Consider the following 27681-nt stretch of genomic DNA (forward strand, 5'->3'; position numbering starts at 1 on the left):
AATCTTCTAATTATATATAATAGGAGGGGCAAAGAAATGTTATGATGACAAGTGCCATAATATTAAATTGACACATGTATTAAATTTTGGACAATCCTCCAACTTTATTGGAGTTTTAAATTTATTTAAAAAAATGTGAAGGACACATTTTTTTCAGAATTTTTAAAATTTTCAAGCAATAGAAACCACCAACTACTCCCACTTCCTCCATTCTCCCTCCTTACAGTCAGTTTTAAAACTAACTGAATTTCTCCTCTTGCATATATTAGATTAAAAAAATGCATAGTTCTTTTTTTCCTCTCACCGAAAATTTTGCCGGGGAAAATTGCACCCCAAAATCATTCTCTGAGATTTTTCAATGTTCGATTAGTATGTCATAGATGGTCGATTAGCAAATTGCTAAGCGCCTGAATCATTCTGAAAATATGCATCTCAGGTGCAGTACTCCCTTCAGTTTTTGACTGTTTTTTCTTCTATGTGTGAATGCTGAATGTATATATTTATGACTATATACATGTTTTTAACTCAAACAAGGACTGGGACATTGAGACTTAATTCATCGGGAAGTGATGGAGACAAGTCAGCACTGACTTTGCTGGGCACTTGGGTATTGAATCTTGATTGGCGTTTTGTGGGAAAAATCATGCTATCAGTCTCCAGTTTGTTCATGAAGTCCTCATCTTCGTCCTCGTCGTCACCTTTGAAAACAGGATGCACATAAGCATTTTGAAGGTAGCCTTTGAGATTAAAGTTTTTAACACTATCATGTTTTTAACTCAAAGTAGGAATGGGACATTGAGACTTAACTCTAAAGCATTGTGACAAAATTATACAAGGACAATATACTTTCATTTACATATTAAAGTAAGAGATATTAATAAGTCATAACACTATCATGTGACAATTCAATCTTTAAGAAAGCTAAAAGTTTTTTCGTTGATGTCAAACTTAATTATGTAGCCAAATATAAAGTCGAACAACATAACGAATCTAAGGTTACATAAGCCTTCGACACTTTTAATAGGCATAGCATTGTAAGTGTTATTGGCACTATAAAGCAAGAGCGCTCAATCATTTTGACAACACATTCTATGGAGCAAGCTAATATTTTATCTGATCAAATTACAGTTATGTAAAAGGGCATACTTTACTGCCTTGATGAAGTGAATTCCACAAGTAATATGATAGACATGACATGTAATGAGACTGTCAAAGAATTCTTCAGACATGTCCTTTTACTAAGAATTTCTTCTTGATATTTTCTACTATTAATAAACTCATGCTCATGACTTAAGTTTTTTATTTGACTTGACTTAGATGTCACACCAAAAGTGGAAGATAAGTCCTGCTTGGCATTTGTTATTCCTCACGACAAGGAGAATCAGCAGACGTATTAATATTACAACATTTCTCATATTCTGTTTACATGTGTGTGTATGTGTGCACGTCTCCATCAGAATTTCTTTACTGAGATAGAAATTAGTTAAATAGAGTTTGGCATATGGAACATCCACATGTCTTATAGTGCTAGAAAAAGTCTTCTTGAACATTGCTGAGAAGGCAGAGCTAGAGGAACATGAATCTGAAGGAAGCATCAAAACACTGATTTTAGCATTCGAAACCACTCTAGGTAAGTGCTTCGGTTTGGGTTAACATTATGTTGTCAAGTGGTTCATTACAATCTAAAGAAATACTACTTGATATAACAAATAGGTTAATGCATATATGTAGTTTATAAACAAAATTGAGGGATCAAACAATGAATATCTTTAGTATGACAGTGGAATATCATGCACACATGATTGTGGGTTTTATTTAATTTTTAAAGTGTGCAATTAAATGTTTGCTCATCACTTTGATAAGCTTTATGGATATCCTTTGTCCACATGGATACTTAAGGATATTGCATAAATTTTTGGAATAACTTAAGGATGTTTTCGGCCAAAAGTGGAGTTGTTCTTAAAAATGGAGTATTCTCATTAAGACTCATAAAGTATTAGGAATAATTAAACTACAGGAATTAAAATTTGTAATTTGCGCCACTGTAAATGCAAAGAAACATTACCCTTTCGGTATTTGTTGTACCAAATATTATTAAGAAGAAGTATCTTTAGGTTGTTACTTTTATTAACCAATAACATATTTTTTTTATTATTTTTTATTACCATTTCAGGTAATATTTCTTATTATTTTTTAATTTTATAATTTTTCGCGCATCGCGCGGGTACATATACTAGTTCTAAGATAGGGATAATTTGTTTTGCTAGAGTTTTGATTGAGATAGATGTGACCAACCCCACCAAGCCTCTCCCTCAATCTATCAAAGTAAAGGATCCAAGTGGGGAAGTCTTTGATTAGGAAATTTGGTACAATTGCCAGCCTGATTACTGCAATAAATGTTTACAAATTGGACATGTATGTCCTAATAAAACCATTCAGAAAATGCACACACAGCAGGAGAGGGAGAAACCTAAGAAACAGATACAAGTGTGGCATGCTAAAGCTAACAATCAGGTTGTACCTCAAAGGGTTGTTGACAATCCAACGAAGGTGACACAAAAATATAAAGAAGCATTACCTACAAGGAAGATAATAGAGCAAGAAAATAATTGGCAAATGGCAGTGGGCAAGAATACAACAAAGCATGGTCATAGTCTAAATATTGGGCAAGAGCTGCTTAAGGTCACTAATGGATTTAGTACATTAACTGACAAAGGGGTGTCCTATGCAGAATGATCCTGGAAACACAAAGGATAGAGGACAAAGTAGCCAGAGTGGAGGAGTGAAGAGTCCTACACCACCTCCTATTTCTAAATGGATTTGATCACCTGGAATGTCAGAGGCTTGAATAAGTTGTATAAACAAGAGGAGATTAAAGCGTTTATACATAGTAATAGAATAAAAATAATAGCTATAGTGGAGCATAGGGTGATGGAGCAGAATGCGGAAAAAATATTAAAGAAGATAGTTCCTAGTTGGAGTTGGCATGCCAATTATAATTCAGGTAATAGAAGGAGGATCTGGATTCTATGGGATCATAGTGATATAGATTATACCCCTATCAAAGTGGCAAACCAATATGTCCATGGACAAGTTAGATATCAGACTATTGACTTCTAATTCACTGCAATCTACTGACTGTACATTGTGGGTGATAGAAGGAATTTGTGGACAGATCTGAAAGAACTAGAAAATTCACAGCAAGGACCATAGCTTTTAATGGGTGATTATAATGCAGTACTTCATGTGGATGACAGACTACGTGGGCGTTGGACATAAAAAGTGTAAAATTTCAAAATAAGGGAAATTTTTTTTTAAGTAAAAATAGTATTTGAAATTTAGAGTTATGTTTGGACATGAATATAATTTTGGGTTATTTTTAAAGTTTTGTGTGTCATTTGAGTGAAAATTTTGAAAAATATCTTTTTGGAGTTTTTAAAATTTTCAAAAATTTTCAAAATGCATCTTCAAATGAAAATTGGAAATTTTATAAACAAACGCTGATTTCGGAAAAAAGTAAAAAATTTTTGGGAAAAAGAAAAAAATTTCTTATGTCCAAACGGACTCTAAATGGTGCAGAGATCCAAAAAAACAGGAAACTAGAAATTTTACTTATTTTTTATTTGAAATAGGCTTGACTGAACTGAAGACGGTGGAAAAAAATACACATGGACCAACAACCACATATACAATAAGATTGATAGAACGGTGGTAAATGGGGTTTGGATGATAAGACTACCTCATCTAGAAGTGACAATAATTGATCTTGGGTTCTCAAACCACTCTCCCTTATGTATTACCTTTGATAATCATCCAGGAAGAAGAGCTAGACCTTTTAAATTTTTGAACCATTTAACTGAACATCAAGAATTTCTAGATAATGTAGCAAAAGGTTGGAGGAAACCAGTGAGCAAGTTTTTTTTGAAAAGCATATCGCAAAAGCTAAAGAATGTGAAGACTGAAATGAAACTTCTTAACAAAGAAGAGTATAATGCAGTATATATGAGGATCAGTACCATCAGAAGCAACTTACAAGAGGCTCAAGAAGAACAAATGAGACTTCCTGGGCATGCCCCTGCTTTGTTTGATAGGGAAAAATCACTAAAGATGGATTTAGAAAAATGGGTGAAAATTGACGAGATGATTGCTCAGCAGAAGTCAAGGGTGAAATGGTTAAAGCTCGGGGACTCTAATAGTGCCTATTTTTTTGCTTGTATGAAAAACATAAGTGCTATTAATCAGCTCAAAACATTAGTAACACTAGATGTAGTAATGTTACAAGCAAAAGATGATATCAAGGAGGAGGTCTTGAAATTTTACATACAGTTTTTTGGCACAATACCACCCCAATTGTCTGTAGTAAAACTCTCAGTTTTTTCAAATGGTCCTAAACTGAATAGAAGCCACCAACTCCAACTGATTAACCCTATCACAAGAGAAGAAGTTTATATAGCTATTAAGGACATTAATGATATGAAAGTACCATGAGTGGATAGTTTCAATGCATATTTTTTCAAAAAAGCTTGGCATGTGATTGGTATTGAGGTAGTAGACGCTATACATGATTTTTTTGAGACTAGAGTTATGTACAAACCAGTTAATTATACTTCTGTTACTTTAATACCAAAAGTCAAAAACCCTTATTCAGTAAAGCAATACATGCCAATCTCCTGTTGTTCGGTGATATATAAGATTGTGTCGAAAATTCTTACAAAGAGAATGCAAGAGGTGATGGATACTTTGGTGGACAAAAGTCAGTCAACTTTTGTTACTGGGAGACTACTCAGTGATAACATAATCCTTAGCTACGAACTGGTGAAATGATATGGTAGGAAGGGTATATCTCCAAGATGTATGCTGAAAGTGGACATGCAAAAGGCATATGACTCTATAGAGTGGATATTCATAGAACAAGTTTTGGTTGGACTGATCTTTCCTACTCAATTCATTAAGTGGATCATGGAATGCTTGAAAATTATATCCTACTTTATTCTTATCAATGGGAAACCAACATAGCCTTTTACTGCAAAGAAAGGGTTAAGGCATGGGGGCCCAATGTCCCCATTTCTATTTGTTCTAGTGATGGAATATTTCAGTAGAGTGCTAAATAGTATGGGGAGTGAGCCTGACTTTAACTATCATTCAAAATGTGAGAAGATGAATATTATACAACTGGGATTTGCTAATAACTTACTACTATTTTGCACGGGGGATGTGAAGTATGTTCAAATGCTATTTGATTGTTTCCAAGAGTTCTCAATAACTTCTGGATTGAGTGCTAAGAGAGACAAAAGCTCCATTTATTTTGGAAGCGTAGATGCAGCAGTTCAACAACAAATCATGGAGTTAACTGGGTTTACTAAAGAGGAGTTACCAATAAGATATATTGGTGTTCCCTTGAGCACCAAGAGACTCTTAATGCTTCAATGTCAACCTTTGCTATAAAAGATGATGGGAAGAATTCAAAGTTGGACAGCAAAATTCCTCTCTTATACAGGAAGAGTCCAACTAATAAAGAATGTTCTATTTTCGGTCCAAGTATTTTGGTCACAAATATTTGTATCACCTGCAAAGGTAGTTAAGCTAATCGAGGCAACATGTAGGAAATTCTTATGGACCAGAGGAGTTGAACTATCAAAGAGGGCTTTGCTTGTATGGGATAGAGTCTGCTATCCTCAAGTATCAGGAGGTTTGAATATCCTTGATATTTGCAGCTGGATCAAAGCTGCCATATGCAAACTATTATGAAATTTGTGTAGCAAGAAGGATAGCCTATCAATCAAGTGGGTACATAACTATTATATAAAGGAAAGGCAAGTATGGGAGGTTGCATCAAAATAAGCATCCTGGGTAGTGCAAAAAAATCTTAAAAGACAGCAACTATGTTGAACTAGTAAGAATAAATGCTAATGAGTTTCAATCACTGTCAAACTTCTCTATTAGGAAGCTGTACACTAAAATGAGAGGTGTTTTTACTAAGGTTTCATGGAGAAAGTTAGTGTGTAATAACTTAGGAGCTCCCAAATGGATATTCATATTAAGACTTGCGGCACATGAAAAATTGCTTACTAGAGATAGATTAATACAATGGGGAATGAAGGTTCCATTGGCTTGTCCACTCTATAATACTGGGAACGAAAGTATTTTACACATGTTCTTTCAATGTGATATGTCTTCCTATATCTGAAAAAAGGTCCTAGCTTGGCAAGGGATAAGCAGAATGGTAATGGATTGGCAAGAGGAACTAAAGTGGGCTGAAGTTTATGCAAGATGAAAAAGTGTCGAGGCAGAGATATACAGAATAATACTTGCAGCGAGTGTGTATTACATTTGAAAAGAAAGAAACCAACGGGTATTTCAAAATACGCAGTCAGATTCGAAGCATATTATGAAATAAATTATCCAAGAGGTATGTTGGAGAGGAACAATGCATGCAAGATTAGTTTGGAAACTTGATCAGTTAAATTTCTATCCTTAACTTTGTGGCTGTAGTAGTTAGCCATGTTGTAGTTGTGAGATAATATGGTTGGCTTTTGTAGATCCTAATGTTGGGGTATCATGTCCAATAGTTAGTTTGTTTCTTTTTTCTTGTGTACATATTTTCGATTGATAATAAAAATTTATTTACAAAAAAAAATGAATTTACAATTAATAAGGAAAAAAGTCCGTGTTTATCATAAACTATCAACTATTGCTTAACTATGCCTCGTTTATCTTTCTTTTTTTTTGGGCTATTGCACCTTCATTTTTAATTCAAAAATTATTCTTTAATGTTTTTATAGTCCTTATATAATTGTTTATCATATAATATTCCCTGCATTATATTTCTAACGAGACAGAAAATTATCATTTTCAAATGTCTAAGAGCTGTGAAATATAATACTCCTATTTGTTAACTGAAGGGTAAGGAAGAACCAACTTGACAGCCATACCTAGTGAGTATCATACTCGTAGTGGCTTTTTCTATCTTTTTTTCATGAAGTTGTTCACTCTTTAAGGTAAATTGCATTAAATACCTATGTAATACTATGACTCAATTGCATATATGCTTTTTATTTTTAAAATAAAATAATCATATACTTTTTATTTTTAAAGTAAAATACTCATACCCCTATACCATAAAAATCCTATACAAATATAACACTCTCTACTTTTTGAAATTAAACATTCAAACTCCTTATGTAATGAAAATCCTATACAAATGAGCGTTTATCTAACCAAGTAAATCCAAAATATTTGAAGTGAAGAACAAAAATCAAACTAAAATAAAAATAAGAAATGTATATATGAAATGTTACAATTTTTATGAAATATCTTATACGTTTAAAACATAAGAAAGCTATTACTAGTAAATTAAAATATCTTATCAAATAATTCATAAACGTTTCCTATTAAAAGTTTTGGAATATACATATTTTTAAAAAATTAATCAAAAGCGTAAAAACAAATTTGTAAGAAAAATCTCTGTTTTCTTCCCTAATTTTCATAAAATTAAGGTAATTAAATACATATGAATTTTTAATTGTAATTTTAGTTTATCTTTAAGTTGTGAAAGTGTACAAAGTCGAAATTTAAGAGAATAATTAAGAGGGTGTTTGGCTAAGCTTATAAGCTGGTCAAACTGGCTTATAAGTACCTTTTGGCTTATCTACACGTTTGGTAAACACTCAAAGTGCTTATAAGCCAAGTGCTTATAAGCTAAAATTAGCCATAAGTCATAAGTCGGTCACCCCCAACTTATGGCTTTTCAACTTATAAGCACTTTTAGTTTGACCAACACTTTTACTAGTTTATCCTTAATAATATTTTCTAATTCACAAAATACTTTTCCCAAAATAAATTTCTTAACTTTCTCTTCATTCCATATTCGTTATTAATTCTTTTCTTTACAAAGAAATTTTTAATTTATAATCTTTTGAAAAAGATTCAAGGGTATTTTAGTCATTTTAACAAAAGAATAGCTTATCAGCATTTTTTAATCAAACACATCAACTGCTTATTATCAGTTTCACCACTTCTATCCAAACACGTAAATACTTATTTTAAAAATCAGTTTCAGCATTTAAATTTTTTTTTCAGCACTACAAGCCTATCAGCTATTTACAATGAGCTAATCCAAACGGGCTCTAAGTCATATTAGAGGATGTTTAGTGTAATTTATTTTTTATAACATAGTTTCCCTCTTTTGTTAAGAAAATCACCAGTTCAGGACACGTTGCTTTCACTGATTGGCCGTAAAACTGATAGTCAACTTAGAATCCCCCGTTGACGTCGTCACTCCACTCCTGTCACTATTAAAATCCTCTTTCTCATACAATAGAGTTCCCAAAAAATGCTATAAACAGTTAAAATACAGAGTTTCCATTTCGCGATTGTTCCCTCTTTATTCTTTAACCTCAAACAAATCCTCTTCGGAAATTCTTCGCCGTCGTCTTCGAAGTTCTTTCTCTAGATCTGAGCTTCAATCTTAAGTCAATGCAAAATCTTTGGATCTCCCTATTTCGATACACCTCAGCTAGGGTTTCGAGTCCGTACTTGAGTGAAGTGCTCGCCGATTCATTTCCGAGGTTTATCGTGAACTAAATATATATGTCAAAAATGCACGTGTACGGCGTGATTCTAAGGTTTTGCTGTTGAATTTGTGTATTTAATTTGATGCAAAAAAAAGAAAAAAATTGCATTTCTCAGCTCGGGAATTGAAATTTTCAAGTTTCCAGATTGATACTATAAGGTTTTTCGAAGCTTTTGATAGTTCTTCAGTTACAGCTGTCTTTTGACTTATCTAGTAAACGCAGTGACTTTCACATTGTTTCATATATAGGTTGCATGTGTTGTAGTGTTGAACATTTCTGTAAGTGAGGTCATTTTTGAAATTAGGATGACGTTGTGACGAATGGCGTTGAAGTTACCCGCTGCTGAAGCAGCCAAAGTTGCGATTGAATCGATAGGATGTGGATATGATATATCATTGGACTTGAGGCTCAAGTATTGCAAAGGTCATCCGGGTAATAGGCGTTTAATTGAAATTGATGAAGACGAGGGTCGGGAGGTTGTGCTTCCTGGTGGTCTTTCAATCCCTAACGTGTCAAAATCTATCAAATGTGATAAAGGAGAACTCACAAGGTTTCGCTCTGATGTTCTTTCTTTCCAGCAGGTATCTTTTGTTTCTACTTGTCTTTGGTCATTGAATCTTATGTTCCCTACACCTTTAAGTTGCTATAGTGCTATCGTTTTGCTTATGTTATTTGCTTTTCTATGAAGAGGTTAGAATCTGTTGTGGTTGTTGTGTGGATGTGCTATTTTATGATGCCAGCTTGTTACTATACTAAGAAGTAGGAATATTTTAATGTATAATTTCTTACAGTAGGAGCAGTGATGCTATCTTCATATTATTTTGTCTTTTAGTTTCTCCATCACGGCGACTGGTTAGAGGTAAAAATAAATGGGAAAATAACTCACTTTTGTACATGTACTTCTAGTCTTTTTTGGGCTGTTAATTATTGAAAAGTCCAGCAGAGTAGCTATTTTCTGCAAATTTTGCTGTCTTATTTTTCTGCTCAATCTACAAGTTCTATTTTTTTTTAACTTCAGATGTCAGAGCAGTTCAATCAGGAAGTATCTGTGACTGGTAAAATTCCTTCAGGGCTCTTCAATACTATGTTCGAGTTTTCTGGTTCTTGGCAGAAGGATGCAGCATACACCAAGACCCTTGCTTTTGATGGTGTGTTCATCACATTATACTCTGTTGCTCTAGAAAAATCTCAAATGGCGCTGTGCGATTATGTTAAAAAGGAAGTTCCATCAACATGGGATCCTGCGGCATTAGCAAGGTAATATTTTTACATATTTAAACTGATAAACATTGATATTTTTCTGATATCTTATTTCAAGATAGCCTCCATTCGTTGGATTTTTGTCTGAAGGAGGTTGGTCATCGGTGTGAACATCTTGAGGTTCAATTGTAAAAACAAGCTCCTTCAGATCCATACTCCATCTGGACCTCGCTTTAATTTCTTCCCTTACTATTTAATCAAACTTTTACCACTCCGTTTCCGTTTAAATTCTAAACAAAAATATATGCAAGAGAAGGGAAAGGAAACAGTTAATGGCACCTCAATATTAACTGTACCTCAATGTCCTTTGAGTTCTTTGCATATTCTTTTATTTATCTTGAGGCATTCTAGTTTGACCAAAATCACATAACTCTTAAAGTTACAAATTGGAGTTATAGGGCTTTGGTCCAACTGCTTGTTAGGCCACTATCTGGTATCTACCTGCTTTAATGTCATTTATAAATTGGTCAAGTACAAGCAACACACTGTTTACTGGACAGTTCTAGTCTATTAGAACTCTATCACACTAGTCGTGAAATTATGTTCATTTTTCAGGTTTATTGAAAAATTTGGTACTCATGTCATTGTTGGTATAAAGATGGGAGGAAAGGATGTAATATATATGAAACAGCAGCACTCCTCTTCCCTTCTCCCTGCTGACGTGCAAAAGCGTTTGAAGGCAATGGCAGATAAGAGGTTTTCAGGTGCAAATGAACAAGGCGGAATAGGATCTGAGCAGGCACATCAAAATGAGAAGGTTAAGGATCTCGCCTGACCCTCCTATTTCCATAATCACAATAAACACTAACGCACGCATGAAATATACTCTTATATGGAGCTTTCAGAAACTGTACGCTGATCACACTTTTCTTACTTCTTTTATCAAGATGACAACTCTTTTCTTACTTTGGCAACACTACCCAGTAATACCCTAGAATTTTAGTTGTATGTGTTAAAGCACCTATACATCTGACCATCTAAAAAACAGTAGTTGGTGCCTTCTATCTAATTTGTTCAACTTGTATTAGAAGTTCTTAACCTAGATTCTCCAGCTTTGAGGTGCTATTTACAGTAGAAGCAAGGATGATCACTAATTGCCTTTGAGCATATTACTTAATACAAGCATTTCACGGTGGGTCAGCTCCTTTGGATTCAGAAACAAGATAATCTGAAGTTTACGTTTTTATGTTAATCTTATTTCTTTATGACTCAAAAATGTTTTTGACACAAATAATTTAAGTGCAATTGGCTTCTTCATAAAAAAAATTTAATTCAAGCGCAAGTGGCTTTCAGTTACGTAGGGATTTACATCTCATCGTTGTTGCTTGAACGGTCAAAATTGTCAACCTTTCCTTTTCCTGGTTGTTTTGGAAAGTCCTTTCGATCTCCTTGAATTGTTATTTTGAAATGCTATATATAAATCCCATTATGCATATTTTGGACCATCTGGAGTGAGAGGAACAATGTTTGTTTTGAAAATAAAAGAAATTAGATTTCTAGTATCAAAAACTCTTGTCTACATAACTTGTTTTTTTGGTGTAAGAGGTGTCTGTTAGAGAACATGGATCAGTATATGGAATTTTTGGATTTGCTAGGAAAGATGTAATTGGAGGTTTCTGTAGATGTTGTCTGGTACTTTTATGTAATTTTCTGTACCGTCTTGGTACTTTTATCAATAAAACTTTACCTTATCAAAAAAAAAAAAATCTCTGCAAATGGTTGGATGAGAAAAACTTAGTAAGATCTTCTATGATCGCATAGGCAGATTAAATAATATCTGCAGATGGATTTACTTTATAGGTGCATTTGTCAGACAGCTGGATGTTAGTTGGAATCCTTATTGTCAAGTTCAAAATTTGGGTTTTTGTCATAACCATTAGATTATTGGAAAAAATTTCACTACATGTTGGTGTGTTACAGTTATTATGAACCTATTGCCTAAGTCTCTAATTTTGAAAATGTTGCCTCAGTTTGAGATCAGGGAGCACCGGCTAAGGTTTGCTGATCCCAACATATCAGGTTCATATACACATAAGGAGGTATGTGGTATAGGGTCTCCATCATGTCTGTTAAATTTTCTGCACTTTAGAGTTCTGAAACAAGTTTGTGCAATTTATCAATTGGCTACTTAAATGGCAGGATACTGTTAGCATTTGCAAGAGGAGGGGTGGAGGTGATAACAGAGGCTTGACGCATAATCAGTGGTTACAAAGTGTGCATCGGGAGCCTGATGTGATGTCAATGTCCTTCATCCCTATAACCTCACTGTTGAATGGCATCTCAGGAAGTGGATTTTTGAGTCATGCTATAAATCTGTACTTGCGCTGTAAGTTAGAGGACGATATTTGTTGTTTTCTTGCCTCTAACTTCTATGCAATATAAGTTTTAGACTTCTATGTGCAATCTACATTGCCAAATGTAACTTTTCCATTTGATAGTTATTGGCAAATGATACAAGGGAGGAGGGCCTGCTGCTTTCCTGCTAATTTTGCAGCTTTCTGATTTAAATAAGTTTGTACTCTCAGCAAATAAAGGATATTATCAAAATAAGAGGGAGGAGTGCAGAGCGTGCTAATTATCCTAAAGAATGATGGCTATTTAAATGCCTGCATTTTCTCAAAATATTAACATCTCATTTGTTCATGGAATATTTTTTAAATCTTGCAAAAAGTTTTTCGAGAAAAAAGAAGAGAGTAAATCTTTTTCCACTCATAAAGCTCTTATAAATCTTCAAAAATCTGCAGTTATCTAAAACCCTTTTCTTTATGAACTTTTGTCATTATTTTTCAAAAAGCTTTTTCGAATTTTTTTGAGACGGCTCCTAAGAAATTTGATAGTCAATTAACTACATCTGGATGTTTATTATGATTACCGGGAAATATGCTTTACCCTTATGTAAAGTGTTGTCTATTATGCAGATAAACCACCAATTGAAGAGCTTCACCAGTTTTTAGAATTTCAGCTGCCAAGGCAGTGGGCACCAATCTTCAGTGATCTTCCGCTTGGTCCTCAGAGAAGGCATTCAAATTTTGCATCTTTGCAGTTTAGTTTATTGGGTCCCAGGCTTTATGTGAACACCACTCCGGTGAGCTCACTTAATTTTAACACCTCAGTTTGAAATTATATCCTCTTTGTACTCCTTACACAACAACACCAACTTAAAATAATCCTGTCATCTTCCTGAAGTTATACACGATTAACATTGCATACCACACTGCATACCAAGGGGAAAGCTACTTTTTATTTGGTGCCTTGGTGTTTCATATATTCTTTGACACCGCCTTTTTCCCCGTTCTTCGGCTAACTCCGTGTAATGTGATCTCACAGTTATGGATTTCGCTCTCGACCCTCAGTATATCATCTTTGTCTCCCCATCTTACCTTAGTAGCCATCATAAGTATTCCACAGGAACTCTTCAAGTATGCTCCCTCAAAGTTATCTATCAGATCATACATCCTTCTTAAAGTGTATCCTATTTCCCATTATCAACAATATAGTCAACAGATTTAGTAAACTTTTCCTTGCCTCTCATAATCCCTTTTTAGCAAATTCACCCCATTAGAGTTTGTCACCTCACCCGTGACCATCTATTATAAAATTCCCTACTGAATGTCTATTATCTTTTTTCCATAAATCATTCTCCTCTAGAACAAATCTAATTATTTCCCTAGTATCACCATGTTAAATGAAGACAATCTAAATCCTAACCCCAAATGAACTAGGGGTTCTTGTACTTCTCCAATCTTCCAAATAAAATTTCTTCTCCCCCTTCTTTCCTTCCCACAAAAAATCTCTTATCATTATCTCTGATTTGTTTGTAACCGTTCAAGGCATATAAATCAGGAGACATTTATTGGTGGGTATGTTAGAAAGGTCAACTTCAACTATGACATCTTTTTTTTCGGTAGGATTTGGTTGTATTTCTCCATATATTTAATACACATGATCCCTAGTAATAATATCTTCTCGAAGGGATGTGAGACTATAACATTAGTTCTTCATTTAAATAACAATGTATGCCCCAGTGAACTATTATGGGTGGAGAGCAGCTTGGAGTGTACAGCTAACTGTTCTCAATCTTTCAGAAAGGTTGTTTCTATTAAGTTCCATTTAAGTTTTAAGTTAAGTTCACTGAGCAACAACAGATGGCCTCATTAGTTTCTTTTGGTCTTGTACCGAATGCTTGGGATCCGGAAAGGAAGGAAGTGAAAACACTGTTGAAAAGTCTGCTTACTACCTTCTTTCAAGGCGTCCATGTGATTCATATTTTTCATTGCAGGTTGATGTTGGCAAGAGACCAGTGACTGGACTTCGTTTGTACCTTGAAGGTAAGAGAAGTAACCGCTTAGCTGTCCATTTGCAGCATCTCTCATCTCTTCCTAAAGTCTTCCAGCTTGAAGATGATCCAAATGGAAATTTTCATCGAGAATCATATGATCGCAAATACTATGAAAAAGTTCAATGGAAGAACTTTTCTCATGTCTGCACTGCTCCTGTTGAATCTTATGAGGATCTTAACATTGTTACTGGAGCACGATTGGAAGTTGGGGACTGCGGGTTTAAAAAGGTCCTCTTTCTGAGACTCCGCTTCTCGACTGTCATGGGAGCTACTATGGTAAAGCACCCAGAGTGGGATGGTTCCCCTGGGTTGGCCCGCAAATCTGGACTGATATCAACTCTCATTAGCCAGCACTTTACATCAGTTCAGAAGCCACCTCCGCAGCCAGCTGATGTGAACATAAATTCCGCCATTTACCCTGGTGGTCCTCCCATTCCTGTGCAAGCCCCTAAGCTCTTGAAATTTGTCGATACTACTGAGATGACTCGAGGACCACAAGAACCTCCTGGTTATTGGGTTGTTTCCGGTGCAAGGCTTATGGTTGAGAAAGGAAGGATCTGTCTGAGGGTCAAATATTCCTTGCTTACTGTAATACAACCCGACGATGAAATACCAGAGTAAATGAGAATAGGTTCTCTTTTTATGCTTAGACAGAAAATCAACTCTAGAGGGAGAAGTGGCAGGCAGCATAGTTTGTTGCTGACTTTCTCGATGTTGAAACGCCTGTTGTATAAACCTGGTGAAAGTGCCAAAAATGGGGATAGGCAACTGTTTGTACTTTGAGATGTCTGTAATGTTTGCTCTCTTTTGTTTCAAGCTAAATGTAAATCTTGACAATGTTGGTTGTAATATAATTTTAACTTATTTTCTCTCAAATATGTGTCATTGCTGACTTTGGTGCTAAACCAATCAGGAAAATCAACTATTATTTGGTTGAGATCAACTCTAGCAAGAATCCTGTGTGGGTAGAGTGAGAACTTGAGTATGACTTGCAAAAATTTGAAGCCACAGGTACAATGTATTTCGATTTTCATTTTTTGTTTGGTGAGGTTATCTATGGAAGTTATTCTTTGTTCTCACATTGCAGTTTTCAAAGGCTAAGGTTTGATATCCATTTCAGATTCATGCACAAAACATTAGCCATAATCTTAGAATTAAGCTGATAGAAGTAGAATGAAGTGCACAAGCTGAATTGGCAAAAAAATTGGTAAAATATTACATAGTAAAAGAAGCTTACTCCAAATGAACAAAGTGAAAACTTAGCCTACTGAACTTCAGCTGATATACAGCAGCCAAATCTTCCCCACTTCTCACATATTGGAAGAGACAAAACTAAAAAGGGGAACTCAGTCAATAGACGGGAAAAAACGAATTTATGTTACACCAAAACAATCCAACATCACCCCAAATTTTCCTTCTTCCTAATGTGCAAAACTTCAGTTTTCGTCCGACAGCTAATTTACATGTCAGAGGAGTGTAACAGAGTGCTAGATTATGGAACTGGTGAAATTTTTTAAGATTACATAAATATTCTTTTGAGGATTTAAATATATGATAAAAAAATTAACTAGTCTTTTAGAATCATTAAGAGAAGGGGAAACTATGTCCATGGGAAGGCCAATAAACCCCTTCCCTTGGACAAGGCAGTGGAGTTGGCTTGGCAATGAAGGTAGGATACTGTTGTCCTGGCATCAAAACTGTGTAATCTGACGGATATGGTGTTTCTACCTGTGTAAACAAAAAATAATGATTAATCAGATTGGTACTTTGATCTTCAAAACTAGATTTGCATCTGCCTTTTTCATATTCATAATTTTCTTGAATGGTTGCAGAAAATCTATTTGAGTTGAGTATTAGCTCATTCTTAGACCTATAAAGCAAGTGGAGGGAAAGATGTTTGAACCAAAAGATGCTCTAGAGAAGCGAAAGGTTTTGATGTAACTTGTCAACATCCTTTTTCAGGAAAAAAAGAAAAATACAATTGTTTCAAGCCAGTTGAGGAGCTTACTGTTTGTGAACTTGCACGTTTCTGAATCGAGCCCAACTCCAAGGAACTGTTTCTACTATCTTGAGCTGAAGAGAAGGGGGGGCTAGGCTTGAAGAGATGTTCAAATATGGCCATAATGAGAAACATGGATATGAGGATAGCTGTAGCAACAAAACCAAAAGAAATGGCATCCATTGATGTCCCAAAGTTCTTCCATTGTCCTTGTCTGTTAACTTGTGTTTGGGAAGGACTAGGTTCTGAAATTGAGTGGATGTTCCACGGTTTTGATCTTTCTGAACCAAATCGTTCACTCATACTCATATCAGCTTGTTTCACTGATCAATCTCTAGAAAATTGAGCCAAAGAGTGCTAGCAGCTCATAAGTGAAGCAGTAAACTAATTGGAATAGTTGGTTTAGCTATAAATGCCTGTCAAACAAAAGAAAAGGCAAAGAGGCTGATACCAATGCACTTGAAAAATCACTAAAATTTCAATAAATATTAAGTTTTGAACCCATAATTGCACAAGTGCTATGGGTTCAACGTGAGAACATAAAGGTTGAACTCTGAAGTTTAAATCATGAATCCGCCTCTGCTTGAATATCAGAATATATAAGGATCTATCTTAGATATTATCCTCTGTGTCTCTAAGGCAAAGAGGATTAACTAATGCTAGCATATAATGGCATTTTGTTTGTACATTTCAAAGAGAAGACTCCTTATTTCATCATAAGAATTTAGAACTTCTACTCTGTGTGATAAAGCTCAAGAAAACAACTTCATGGTAGCAAATGTTGGTTTTTAGCTTTGAAGTCGAGAGATATCAAGAGGTTTATTTCAATTCTGAAAATATCATGGTCATATTTTCTTGTTTTCATTATTTTATCATGCAAATGATGATCTCCAGAGAAGTAGTTTAGTAGAAAGTAGAAACTATTAACACCATTCCCTTTATTGAAACACATAATCTTACTTCAACATCAAGTTGTTGGTTTTTCCACATTTGACTGTATTTATGCTGTTAAGGATCAGCTTTTAATATCAATTTCCCATTTTTGTAACACTCTAAGAATAATATCACACAACAAGATTCTCAATTATCACATAGGAAATTCAGGAAAGAGATAATGATAAGACACTTTGAAGAATAGTAGGAAAACAACACAAGAATCTAAAATTTTGGGGTTCAAGAATTGGGCTAGTTTCAGATTATTACCTTGAAGGGGACTCAATAGGGGTCTCAATCTTGGTCTGTGATGTTATCTATTTGGAACCAAGAATGGTGATGAACAACCATATGTTTGAAAGAGATTCAATAGGAATGGGTTTAATCCTGAGAATGAGAAAGACTAAATATTGCGGACTTCATATTCTATATGTTTCATGTGATGGAAGAAACAGACAGACACATGACTCCAATTCTACTGAAGAACACAGCTCAAACTAGGTGGCTTTATACCTAGCAGGAAAGAAATATAAGGACAAAATTATATGACAATCTTAGTTAGTATGACTTTTGTTTGTGTATAACTTATATACATATTGATAATGTAAAGAATTTGTGCCCTATCAGTGTATTTTAACTGGTTATAGCAGGTTATTGGTGCATTCTTTATGTTATCAAATCAAGATTATTTTAGACACCTTGCTATCTATCGTTGTATGTAATCTTAACATAATGGCGTAGAAAAATTATATATGGACAATGCACAAAAGTTAAACTTTTTTTATTTTGTTGTCTTTTATTTTACCTTTCTTTTCTTATGTTTTTTGTTGTTCATGATCTTGATGCCAAACTTAATCAATACTATACCTATGTTTGGACATTTAGGGAAGCCAACTTAAAGAAATCAAAAAGTGTTGGCCCTCCTGTCTGTATACCCTAAAGCAAAGGGTGACCCCTCTTGATGCTTGCAAAAGCATTCACTTTCAAGATACCATTATTGATGCTTCTTGTTATCTAAATTCAACCCTATTTTTCAATTTTTAATTGCTAATTATATTCTGATTCAAACTATATATACTTACGGTGTAAAATATTTTTGTATTATAGTGCAGTTTTATCTGTTGCATCAATTTACCTACTTTAATTTCAAGGTAATTCGTTCCACTTATCAAGAATAGTGGCAAGACCAGGATTTTTACCAAGGGCATTCAAAATAAAAAAAAAATTAAAATATAAAAAAAGTTAAGGGGATTCAACATATAGTATATGTACATAAAATTATTTTTTTAACCTTATAACACACTGTAATTTTTCGGGTAAGAGGTGTCAACTAACACACCTCATGTTTCGCTAAAATTCTATATTTTTGCATGTAATTTGCCTTGGTCTTGTTAACTTTGGTGTGAATATTTGTGACTCGAGCTTAATTATGGTATTTTTATGTGCATGAGTCAATTAGAAGTGATTTGGGAAATTTGCATGCAAATTGACGTCAAAAAGGGAAGAATTTGGAGGAAGTATCAGTTGGTGCCGAGGAATGCTTGGACATGAGTTGGAGAAAAGTTGCACGAAATGGTACCTTAGAGCTACAAAAATAGAGCAATAAAAGAAGACGTATAAGGCAATGAAAAGTCATGGCCATAGACAATGTAAGGCTTTGTCCATGGCACCGTCATTGGCGCCCCAGACAATGTCTTGTGCAAAAACAATGGCGCCATAGACAGTGCCTCGCGCAGAAATATTGGTGCCCCAGACAGTGCCTCGCGCCGACGATGCCATCAGAGCAAATTTTAATTCCTCACTAGTTTTGGACATGTAGACTTCGGCCCCTACCCTATAAATACTTCTTAAAGTTAGTTTTTGAATGGTTGGACATTTTTTTGAAGGCAAGAACATCACGTGGAACAACATTTGGAGGAGAAAATCATCGAATTCTTCATTCCTTCGTCTTTGTTTTGTAATTTGTTTATGCAAAATACTTGAAAAATTGTTACTACAAACATGAGTGGCTAAGCACTCTAGTTTCTAGGGTTGTGGTTGTCATAATTATTAAAGTTTATTAATTACATCTTCGTTAATTCGGATTATCATCTTGTGATTGTTTCTTTAATTTTAGTTTTAACTTGTGAATTGTTGTAGCTACCAATTCACCCTACTATCTATGCTATGCTTGGGAAAGCCATATTTAGATTAGAGTAGAATTAAAGAGAGCTTGTTTTTGAACCCCGTGGCTTGGGAAACGATTTCGCGGTTAGGATAGGAATATACCTAACAGTCTTGCTTAGTTAAATACCGTATTATATTCGTTCATGATCGACTCAATATCATAGGAATATAGGATTGATATATTGTGGATATACGAGTAGTATTGTGGGAACATGCTACTCATATAAACGATCTGGTCAATTAACAATCATTGCTAATCTGGATTAACAAGTGTGATTACTGAACTCAATAGGATTGATAAACCGACCATAACCCTGGAATCTTCATTTCCTCTTAGCAAAATCCAAAACACACATTCGCATCCCTGATAAATTAGCTAATTACTTATTCAATATTTGCAAAAGTAGTTTAGTAGATAAACAACATTTTTGATTATCTTGGACAGTTAATTGATTTTAGTTTGCTTAGTTAACGATTAATCTAAATCTCTGTGGGTTTGACATCTGGCTTTCGAGTCACTTTATTACTTGACGGTCACGTATACTTGCGTGTACTTGGGGAACCAATAAGTTTTTGGTACCGTTGCCGGGGACTTAGTTATTGCTTATTTATCTAAGTTAAGCTTTTAATTGATTTTGGTTCAAGTTTTTAATTTTCTTATTTAGTTAGTATTATAATTTCTTTTACATGGCATCTTGGAATGAAAATTATTTGAATAATGGTTATTCATAATTTGATGATCCTTGTCCACATTGTGGAGGACCCCACTGGTGAAGCAATTATCGACATATTCTCGTGAGCGAGTTCGGTCTATAATATCAATCCTTTGAGTGGAATATTGTAATATGTGTGGTGGTCAAGGTGGCCATTGGGATGACTGTTCTAATTCTTTTTATCCTTCTTCGAGCCCTTATTATGATGTTTCTGATAATTTTTGTGAGTTTGATAGGAACAAAGTGGAGAATGTGGAATATGATGCCTAGACTATGGACCTATTGAGGCAATTAGTGGAATAAACTGTTGAACGCCGAAAAGATTTTGAAAATCTCAATGAAATAATCAAGAGAATGGAGGCTAAAGTGAGTGAAATGACTAAGCCTTATACGATCCAACATTCAATTGTAGAGGATAGTGGTCACGAGTTTTGTGATGTTGAAGAAGAATTTGAGAGTCGATCTGTGGTGCAAGAAGTAGAATTCCAAGAAGTACATGATATCGAACATGATGCATGTATTAGGGATATACTGAATCCAGTAGCAGAGCAACATGATGAGCTCAAGGAAGCTATGAAAAAAATGAGTACATCAGTCACAGAATGAAGGCCAATACAGAAGACTTTGATGAAGAGAGTGAGTTCCATCAAGAGGAATTTTTTTAAAGAAGTAGAGATTTTGAGCCAAACTTGGCTAATGGAACAAACTGAATGATTAGAAATATACGAGGCTCAACGTGAGAAAATTATTGATGTGATGAAACACTTCATATAAGGAAGAGCTGAACTGGGACAAGAGATCGAACAATTTGGTACTGTTGTTCACGACTTGGGAGCTCAATTGAGTATAAAGGTTGATGCGTCTAATGCCCAATAAAATAGTTATAAGTTGTGTGAAGATGAAAATGAGCTTATACGCCAAATTGAGGAGCTAAAAGTGGAGAATCAATCATTCGATCATGCTTTTGTTGATGATGCCGAAGTTGAGAAAATTGCATTAGAGTCAAGTGAGGAAGCTAATAATATTATTATTGATGACTTTAGTGCGATTGAAAGTGAGGATGTCAAAGATAATGTGATTCTAGAGTTGGGGCATATTGGTCCTCATTTTGTGCATTTTCGATATTGTGTTTGGAGGATGATATGGAAATTGAGTCATTCGAGCCTTTGGAAGGGCCAACAAACGAGGAACAAGCTGCTTACATTCTTGAATTTATCGTGCGAGAGAGACATAATTACATACCTCATCTGAAGGCCAAGAAGTGTAGAATGTGAAATTGGCTACTTTGCCCAATTACATTTGTCCCACCACCCCGCGAGCATAGCAAAATGCTTGAAGCCAAATTGAGGACTCAATTCATAAGTTCGAGATGGAGACAAAAAATGCTTCAAGTCGGGCCGCGACATTAAATCAGGCGCTTGTTGGGAGGCAACCCAGCTTTACTGCTTTCTTTTATTTTTATTATATTATTTTTGTAGTGTCTGTTTTTATTTTGTAGGATTATAAGGATAGGAAGCAAAGCCATTGGAAGAGTGCAAAAGCGAGCTAGATGGTAAGAACTAAGTGTGGAGTGCTCACACAAAGGACCATGTCTGGGGGGAGTCTAAGTACCCCGTGAGCCGCTATTGCTTCAGCCTTTAGCATTTTAGGGAGTTTCTTGTCCACCCTCGTTATTATTTTACTTTATTTGTGCATTGGGGACACTGTACTCCCTTAAGTGCGGGGTGAAAGAATTCCTCTAGATAATTAGTAGTGGTATGTTAGAAAAATGTTAACTTCTGATTTTGATTTTAGCTTCTTATTTTTGTTTTCGTAGTTGTGTAGTATTTTAGTAGCTCCTAATTTTTTTAAAATGTGAAAAATAAGAAAATTCGAAATAAAAAGAGGTAGAAAAATTAGACTTTTCCCGACGATGGATATCCTAGGCAGTTTTCTTGAGGGATTAAAATCTAAACAAAAATCCAAAAATATGTCTTTTAATTTCCTTTAGCTAGTAAAAATCCCATGTGATTTTTCTTTGTACCTCGGTTCTTTTTCATGGGATGTAGTTAGAACCGAGTAGTAGTTTTTTCTTTTATTTTATTGTTTTATAGTAGGACTTAGGAAAAAAATGGAGGATGAAAGATGAGATTCCTAGGCGCTTTTGACTTGTTTGATAGTAGCATATTTAGGCTTTGGCATGTGTAGTATCTTCCCTATGTTTTGAAATTGATCATGATGCCTTTAAAAATTGGATGGCATGTCTCGTGATGCCTATATCTCATATTCTTGACTTATGTTCACTTTGTGCTTAATGCTTAATATCTTGTAGCTCCGTGAATACTTGCATTAGTTTGAGAGTCGGAATGAGACCATCCTTAGTGAGTCATGTGCTATGTGTAGAGTGAGACTTTTGTGTAGTCCGTGTCATTGCACTTGTGTCTATAACTTGCCCCGTATGTGAGTCGAAGCGAATTTTTAGGTGAGGCTCGATTTGAAAAATGATTTTAGGTTGTCTTTGTTATTTTTGAGCTTAATGCAGATCACAGATAAAATTTGTCCCTAGTTAACCCTTTTGAGCATATAAACTTTTATTTGGCACCCACATTACAAGCCTATTCCCGTTTGTTCTTAATTGACATTGTTTTAATTTTTTTACCTCTTAAAGTACTTTAATTGTGAAATGAACGCTAAAAGAACTAAGAAAAAAATTTGAGTGGCTTTCAAGTGGAATCAATGAAATGAAGAAAGATGCAGTTGTTTTGAAAAAAAATACACCACTACCGAAAATTGTAAAGAAAAAAATCTGAAAAAAAGAGAAGGAAAAATATAGATGAATAAATTGACATCTTGTTCTTGCTAGTGGGTATGAATTAAACTAGTGCCTAAAGAAAGAGGAAATATTGTTGGGGATGATTTTAATTGTGAAATTGAAGTTGGGATTGAAGAACATGCGCTTAAAATTAATTATGTGATATGTTAAATTACTTAGGAGGACTAGCCACTATTCCTATATATATTCTACCCTTCTGTTAGCCCACATTATAACCATAAAAAAGTCTTAATTGATTTTAGATCGGGCGAGCCTACATTAGTAGAGATTTATATTAAGGGCAAGCATATGGTACCAATTGCATGCATGTGACTTCTTTTGTGAGAGTGAGCGATTTTCTTTGATATATATGAGTCCTTAAAATATATTTGAGATTTTGATTTTAATGTGTGGATTCAACTTACTCTTTTGTTCTTGTTGTGAAGGCACATGGTTTCATGAGGGATAAGTAACGTTATTAGACTTCTCTAGGATGTTGGGTGTTCAAGCCATAAGTGCATTGTGATACTGAGTCGATTTTAGAGGCTAGGATTGTTATAAGCATGTCGTCTTTGTTGTGAATTTTTTTGAAGAATGGCATAAGAAAAAGGAAGTGTAAGTGATTGCATATGCTACAGTTTAATTGTTACTATCAATCATGATCATTGGTGTAGTGTGGTTCAAATGTGTAAATATAAAGTTCTCCAGAATAGTATTAGTTGTTGGTTGCTCGAGGACGAGCAAAAGCTTAAGTGTGGGGTGGTAATATTTGGCTAAAATTTTATGGTTGTGCATGTAATTTGCCTTGCATTATGCCTTGATCTTGTTAACTTTGGTGTGAATATTTTTGACTCGGGCTTAATAATGGTATTTTTATGTGCAGGAGTCAATTGGAAGTGATTTGGGGAGTTTGCATGCAAATTGACGTCAAAAAGGGAAGAATTTGGAGGAAGTATCAGTTGGTGCCCAAGAATGCTTGGACATGAATTGGAGAAAGGTTACACGAAATGGTACCTTAGAGCTACAAAAATAGAGCAATAAAAGAAGAAATATCATGGCCATAGACAGTGCAAGGCTTTGTCCAGGACACTGTCATTGGTGCCCTAGACAATGCCTCGCGCAAAAACAATGGTGCCATAGACAATGCCTCGCGCAAAAATATTGGTGCCCCAGACAGTCCCTCGCGCCGACGATGCCATCCGAGAAAATTTTAATTCCTCACTAGTTTTGGACATGTAGACTTCGGCCCCTACCCTATAAATACTTCTTAAAATTAGTTTTTGAATGGTTGGACATTTATTTGGAGGCAAGAACATCACGTGGAACAACATTTGGAGGAGAAAATCATCAAGTTCTTCATTCCTTCGTCTTTGTTTTGTAATTTGTTTATGCCAAATACTTGAAAATTTGTTACTACAAACATGAGTGGCTAAGCACTCTAGTTTCTAGGGTTGTGGTTGTCATGATTATTAAAGTTTATTAATTACATCTTCGTTAATACAGATTATCATCTTGTGGTTGTTTCTTTAATTCTAGTTTTAACTTGTAAATTGTTGTAGCTACCAATTCACCGTACTATCTATGTTATGGTTGGGAAAGCCATGTTTAGATTAGAGTAAAATTAAATAGAGCTTGTTTCTGAACCAGTGGCTCGGGTGAACGATTTCGCTCTTAGGATAGGAATATACCTAACAGTCTTGCTTAGTTAAAACCCGTATTATGTTCGTTCATGATAGATGATCTCGTCCAATTTCACTCCTCTATTTGAGGATATGAAAACGGTCGATGCAATAGTAATACCCAACAAGGAGTCTGGGTCGATTTTTTACAGGGAGCTATGGATGGGTCTTAAGGATATATATTATAGTGTATGAGCTTGAATTATCTTAAATTGCACTTTCACAAACTTGGGTTGTTTCTAGGTATAATTTTAAACTAAGATTACAAAATAAGAATTTAAACTAGGAAATTGTTTTTGGTTGTTTTTCAAATGATGTAAAAGGCACAGGGCAATGACCTTCACCTAGGTGTTTGCTTAATGGGTTGTAAGCCTTAAAGCTTGTTTTATTGACCGGGGTGTATTATAGCTATCAACACTCAAATACCCACTTAATGCCTCTCGGTCAGAGAGTGATTTTGCCCAATTTGGCTTTCTCAAGTTCAAATAGGTATTGAACAAAGTAGTTGATAATAAGTTCAAGTCGGGTTTTACTATCTCTAGATTCAACCCTTTAATTGGGTTTATCAACCTCTCGATTGACCCAATTCCTTGCTAGCCATATTTTTCTAGACTAAGTCTCTCTTTCTCAAGTAGAGACCCAGTCAATTAGGCATGAAATAATGTTTGCAACTATTAAATCTTCAATTAAAAGTAAGAACAAGGCTAGATAATCAACACCCAACCATAAACAAGAAATAAATCAAACACCCATCAAGTTCACACACTAGGGTTGGGTCACAATCCTAGTGAAAATCTAGCTACTCATGCTTAAATTAGAAGATAAAGAAGAAGAAGTGATAATTAAACCCATATTAATGACTAAAATGATAAACCTAATATTCAAAAAGCTCAAAATAGCTAAAACTACTAAAAGAAGCAAAGTAAACGGATGTTGATGTCAAGAGTTACAAAACGTTGCCCTAAAAAAGTGAAACTATTCTATTTATACAATGCTGGAATTTTCGGACAAAATTGCCCTTTCGGAGGTTCTGTGGCCGCACAATTCCATGTGCTGTCCGCACTTTTCTTTATCTTGATAGGATTGGACTTTTGCGGCCGCACAATTCTGAACCACGACCGCATCTCTCTCTTTTTGAGGTCCGTACATTTTTGAGTGCGGCCGCACATGGCTCTTCTGCGGGCTGCGACAAATGCAGTTGCGGCCGCACAAATGATCTTCTGCTGCCGCATAATAATTGTGCGGTCCTCACTTCCTTTTAGCTTGAAATGAGAACTCTCTGAACTTCTGATCTTGCTTAGCTTCTGCGGCCGCACATTGCACTTGTCTCTGACAAGCTTGCCTTCACAATGTGCGTCCGCAGATGATATTCTGCGGTCCGCACTTTGAGCTTCTGTGCCTATTTTTGTTCTTGAGTTCAGATCACTCCTTCATGAGTTGGATTTCATCTTAGTGGCTCATTTTTCAATACTCCTACAATTAAACATATTTTATCAATTTTCGGGAACACAATTAAATGCTTTTAGGCTAAAACGAAAGCTAAAAGGCGCTAATAAGTAGTCAAAATCCCACTTATCAACTCCTCCAAACTTAAACTTTTGATTGTCCTCAAGAAAATAAGATAATTCCCACCTCCACAAGTTAAGCATTATTCCAGCTAATCTAAGATGCATCAATCACACATCAATTGGGAGCAACAATTACCCACAACACTTATGAATTATCAACAAGACAATGATTTGAATTTTTAAGTACAAATAGTTCTAATGTGACACTTGAGCATCAAGAGTTGACTTTATTCATCAAGGAAGCTTGCTCTTTCATGTAGGTCATTGTGGATCCCAAACTCCTCCTTCTCTACTTTCAGTTAGGATATCTCACTTAAGAATGTAGCACTCAATTCAAAGATTTGTGAAAAGTTCGCTCATCTCTCTCAAAAGAATATCACAAGTACGGTTCTAAGTACCATATGCTTGCCCCTCATGTAGATCATCACTAATGTAAGTTCACTCCGCTTGAAATCATGTAGGGCTTTTTCGGAATGTAATGAAGGCTTTTGGACTAAGGTTGGATATGTTGGAATAGAACGGGTTCATCTTCCCTTAAGCACTCCATTTTCTCTTTTCGGCTCATGTTTTGCCTACTCTTTGAGGCATTTTCTTTTTCCTTAGGGAAACTAGAGAGAATTAAAATCACTCTTTCTTGGTCATGATATTCATTTTCTTCTTCTTTACTTTCACCATGCTTTGCATCATTACTATTTCTTTGAATCCCTTCTACTCTTCAACTTATTCACTTTTTTTTTTGCATTTTTGTTCTTTCTTTCTGTTTCTTGCCTTTCCTTTTTTTCATTTCTTTTCTCTTTTTGTGCCTTGATACATTTTTCAAACTCCTCGTCTCTCCCCCAAAACTTATGTTTTAGCCAATTGTTTCTCAAGAGTATTAATGGAAGCTCGGGTGCCAAGAGAGGGTCACTACAAAAATGGGTAAAGGCTTGTAACATGTTTATCAAATGAGAAAGGTTTTAGGATCAAATGGGTTGACTAGGGATAACAATATTGGTGGGTCATGGAAAATTTCAAGTGGGTCAAGGAGAGCCTACAATCACATCTCAAGCCAAGAAAAACTTAAAAATTTCGCCTACAAACACATTCGGGGCATGTTCTAGACCATTTGCACGGGTACTTGGACTTGCAACAAAAATATCTCACCTCTCACGCAGCTGGATTGTTAAAGAAAAATAGAGTCGAGGGCCTACAATGACCATATTCAAGACTGAAAATCACTATGGCTCGACTAAACCACTCGATGATTGCCTAAGTCAACACAAGAGTCACAAAGTCACTGACTACAGCTATTTCTTTTTCAAAAACCTTGTTTTTAACCATAAACACATAGTTAAGTGTGTTGGTACTAAGTGAAGTATGTTTGACTCTTCGAGCTTTGCTCATTTAAGGATTTTTATTCATCACTACTACTATTCTTACTTAAACACCAAAAATGGACTCAATCCCTTAAGAAGGTTGTCACGTCATCCATCGTTGGGAAGAATCACATGGTTCACACAAAAACTACCTTTGGAAAGAACCTTGGCATTAAGAAAACCAAAGGCTTATTGACCACTAAAAATATAAAAAGAAGCTACAAAATTAAAAAGAAGTTATTAGACTAAACAAGAAGCTATTGAATTAAACATTGACTAATAAGAAAATAAAATAAATAAGCTAC

General features: G+C 35.0%; 3 protein-coding genes across 6 annotated transcripts; 2 read left to right on the forward strand and 1 right to left on the reverse strand.

Moving 5' to 3' along the window:
* The first annotated feature begins 3726 nt into the window (after positions 1–3726).
* On the forward strand, positions 3727–4488 carry LOC142173728 (uncharacterized). The gene has a single exon (XM_075239365.1). It carries the CDS (start codon positions 3727–3729, stop codon positions 4486–4488), a length of 762 nt encoding a protein of 253 aa, XP_075095466.1.
* A 3815-nt stretch (positions 4489–8303) lies between these two features.
* Positions 8304–15048, forward strand: LOC107768787 (MACPF domain-containing protein At4g24290). 4 transcript variants are annotated; one of them, XM_016587932.2, is made up of 8 exons: positions 8304–8731; positions 8822–9154; positions 9592–9830; positions 10389–10590; positions 11804–11872; positions 11973–12159; positions 12752–12918; positions 14113–15048. In XM_016587932.2, the coding sequence occupies exons 2-8, from the start codon at positions 8894–8896 to the stop codon at positions 14791–14793; spliced, it is 1806 nt and encodes a 601-aa protein (XP_016443418.1). In that variant the 5' UTR covers positions 8304–8731; positions 8822–8893; the 3' UTR covers positions 14794–15048. The 4 variants fall into 4 exon arrangements, with proteins under 4 accessions (XP_016443418.1, XP_016443420.1, XP_016443423.1 ...); XM_016587934.2 differs by having other exon boundaries at positions 8304–8624; XM_016587937.2 differs by having other exon boundaries at positions 8304–8624; positions 8878–9154.
* A 328-nt stretch (positions 15049–15376) lies between these two features.
* Positions 15377–17653, reverse strand: LOC107768789 (uncharacterized). Its single transcript, XM_016587940.2, has 3 exons — positions 17375–17653; positions 16181–16587; positions 15377–15900 (listed from the first exon to the last, which is right to left on the reverse strand). Exons 2-3 carry the CDS (start codon positions 16478–16480, stop codon positions 15757–15759), a joined length of 444 nt encoding a protein of 147 aa, XP_016443426.1. The 5' UTR covers positions 16481–16587; positions 17375–17653; the 3' UTR covers positions 15377–15756.
* Positions 17654–27681: the final 10028 nt, after the last annotated feature.

This window comes from Nicotiana tabacum, chromosome 19, assembly GCF_000715075.1.
Source record: "Nicotiana tabacum cultivar K326 chromosome 19, ASM71507v2, whole genome shotgun sequence".
Taxonomy (NCBI): Eukaryota; Viridiplantae; Streptophyta; class Magnoliopsida; order Solanales; family Solanaceae; genus Nicotiana; species Nicotiana tabacum.

Coding starts and splice junctions, on each gene's coding strand:
- LOC142173728 (XM_075239365.1), top strand. CDS start 3,727: ATGATAAGACTACCTCATCTAGAAGTGACAATAATTGATCTTGGGTTC.
- LOC107768787 (XM_016587932.2), top strand. CDS start 8,894: ATGGCGTTGAAGTTACCCGCTGCTGAAGCAGCCAAAGTTGCGATTGAA. Junction 9,155..9,591: donor ATGTTCTTTCTTTCCAGCAG/GTATCTTTTGTT, acceptor TTTTAACTTCAG/ATGTCAGAGCAGTTCAATCA. Junction 11,873..11,972: donor GTTCATATACACATAAGGAG/GTATGTGGTATA, acceptor CTTAAATGGCAG/GATACTGTTAGCATTTGCAA.
- LOC107768789 (XM_016587940.2), bottom strand. CDS start 16,480: ATGAGTATGAGTGAACGATTTGGTTCAGAAAGATCAAAACCGTGGAAC. Junction 15,901..16,180: donor AACGTGCAAGTTCACAAACA/GTAAGCTCCTCA, acceptor TTGTTTACACAG/GTAGAAACACCATATCCGTC.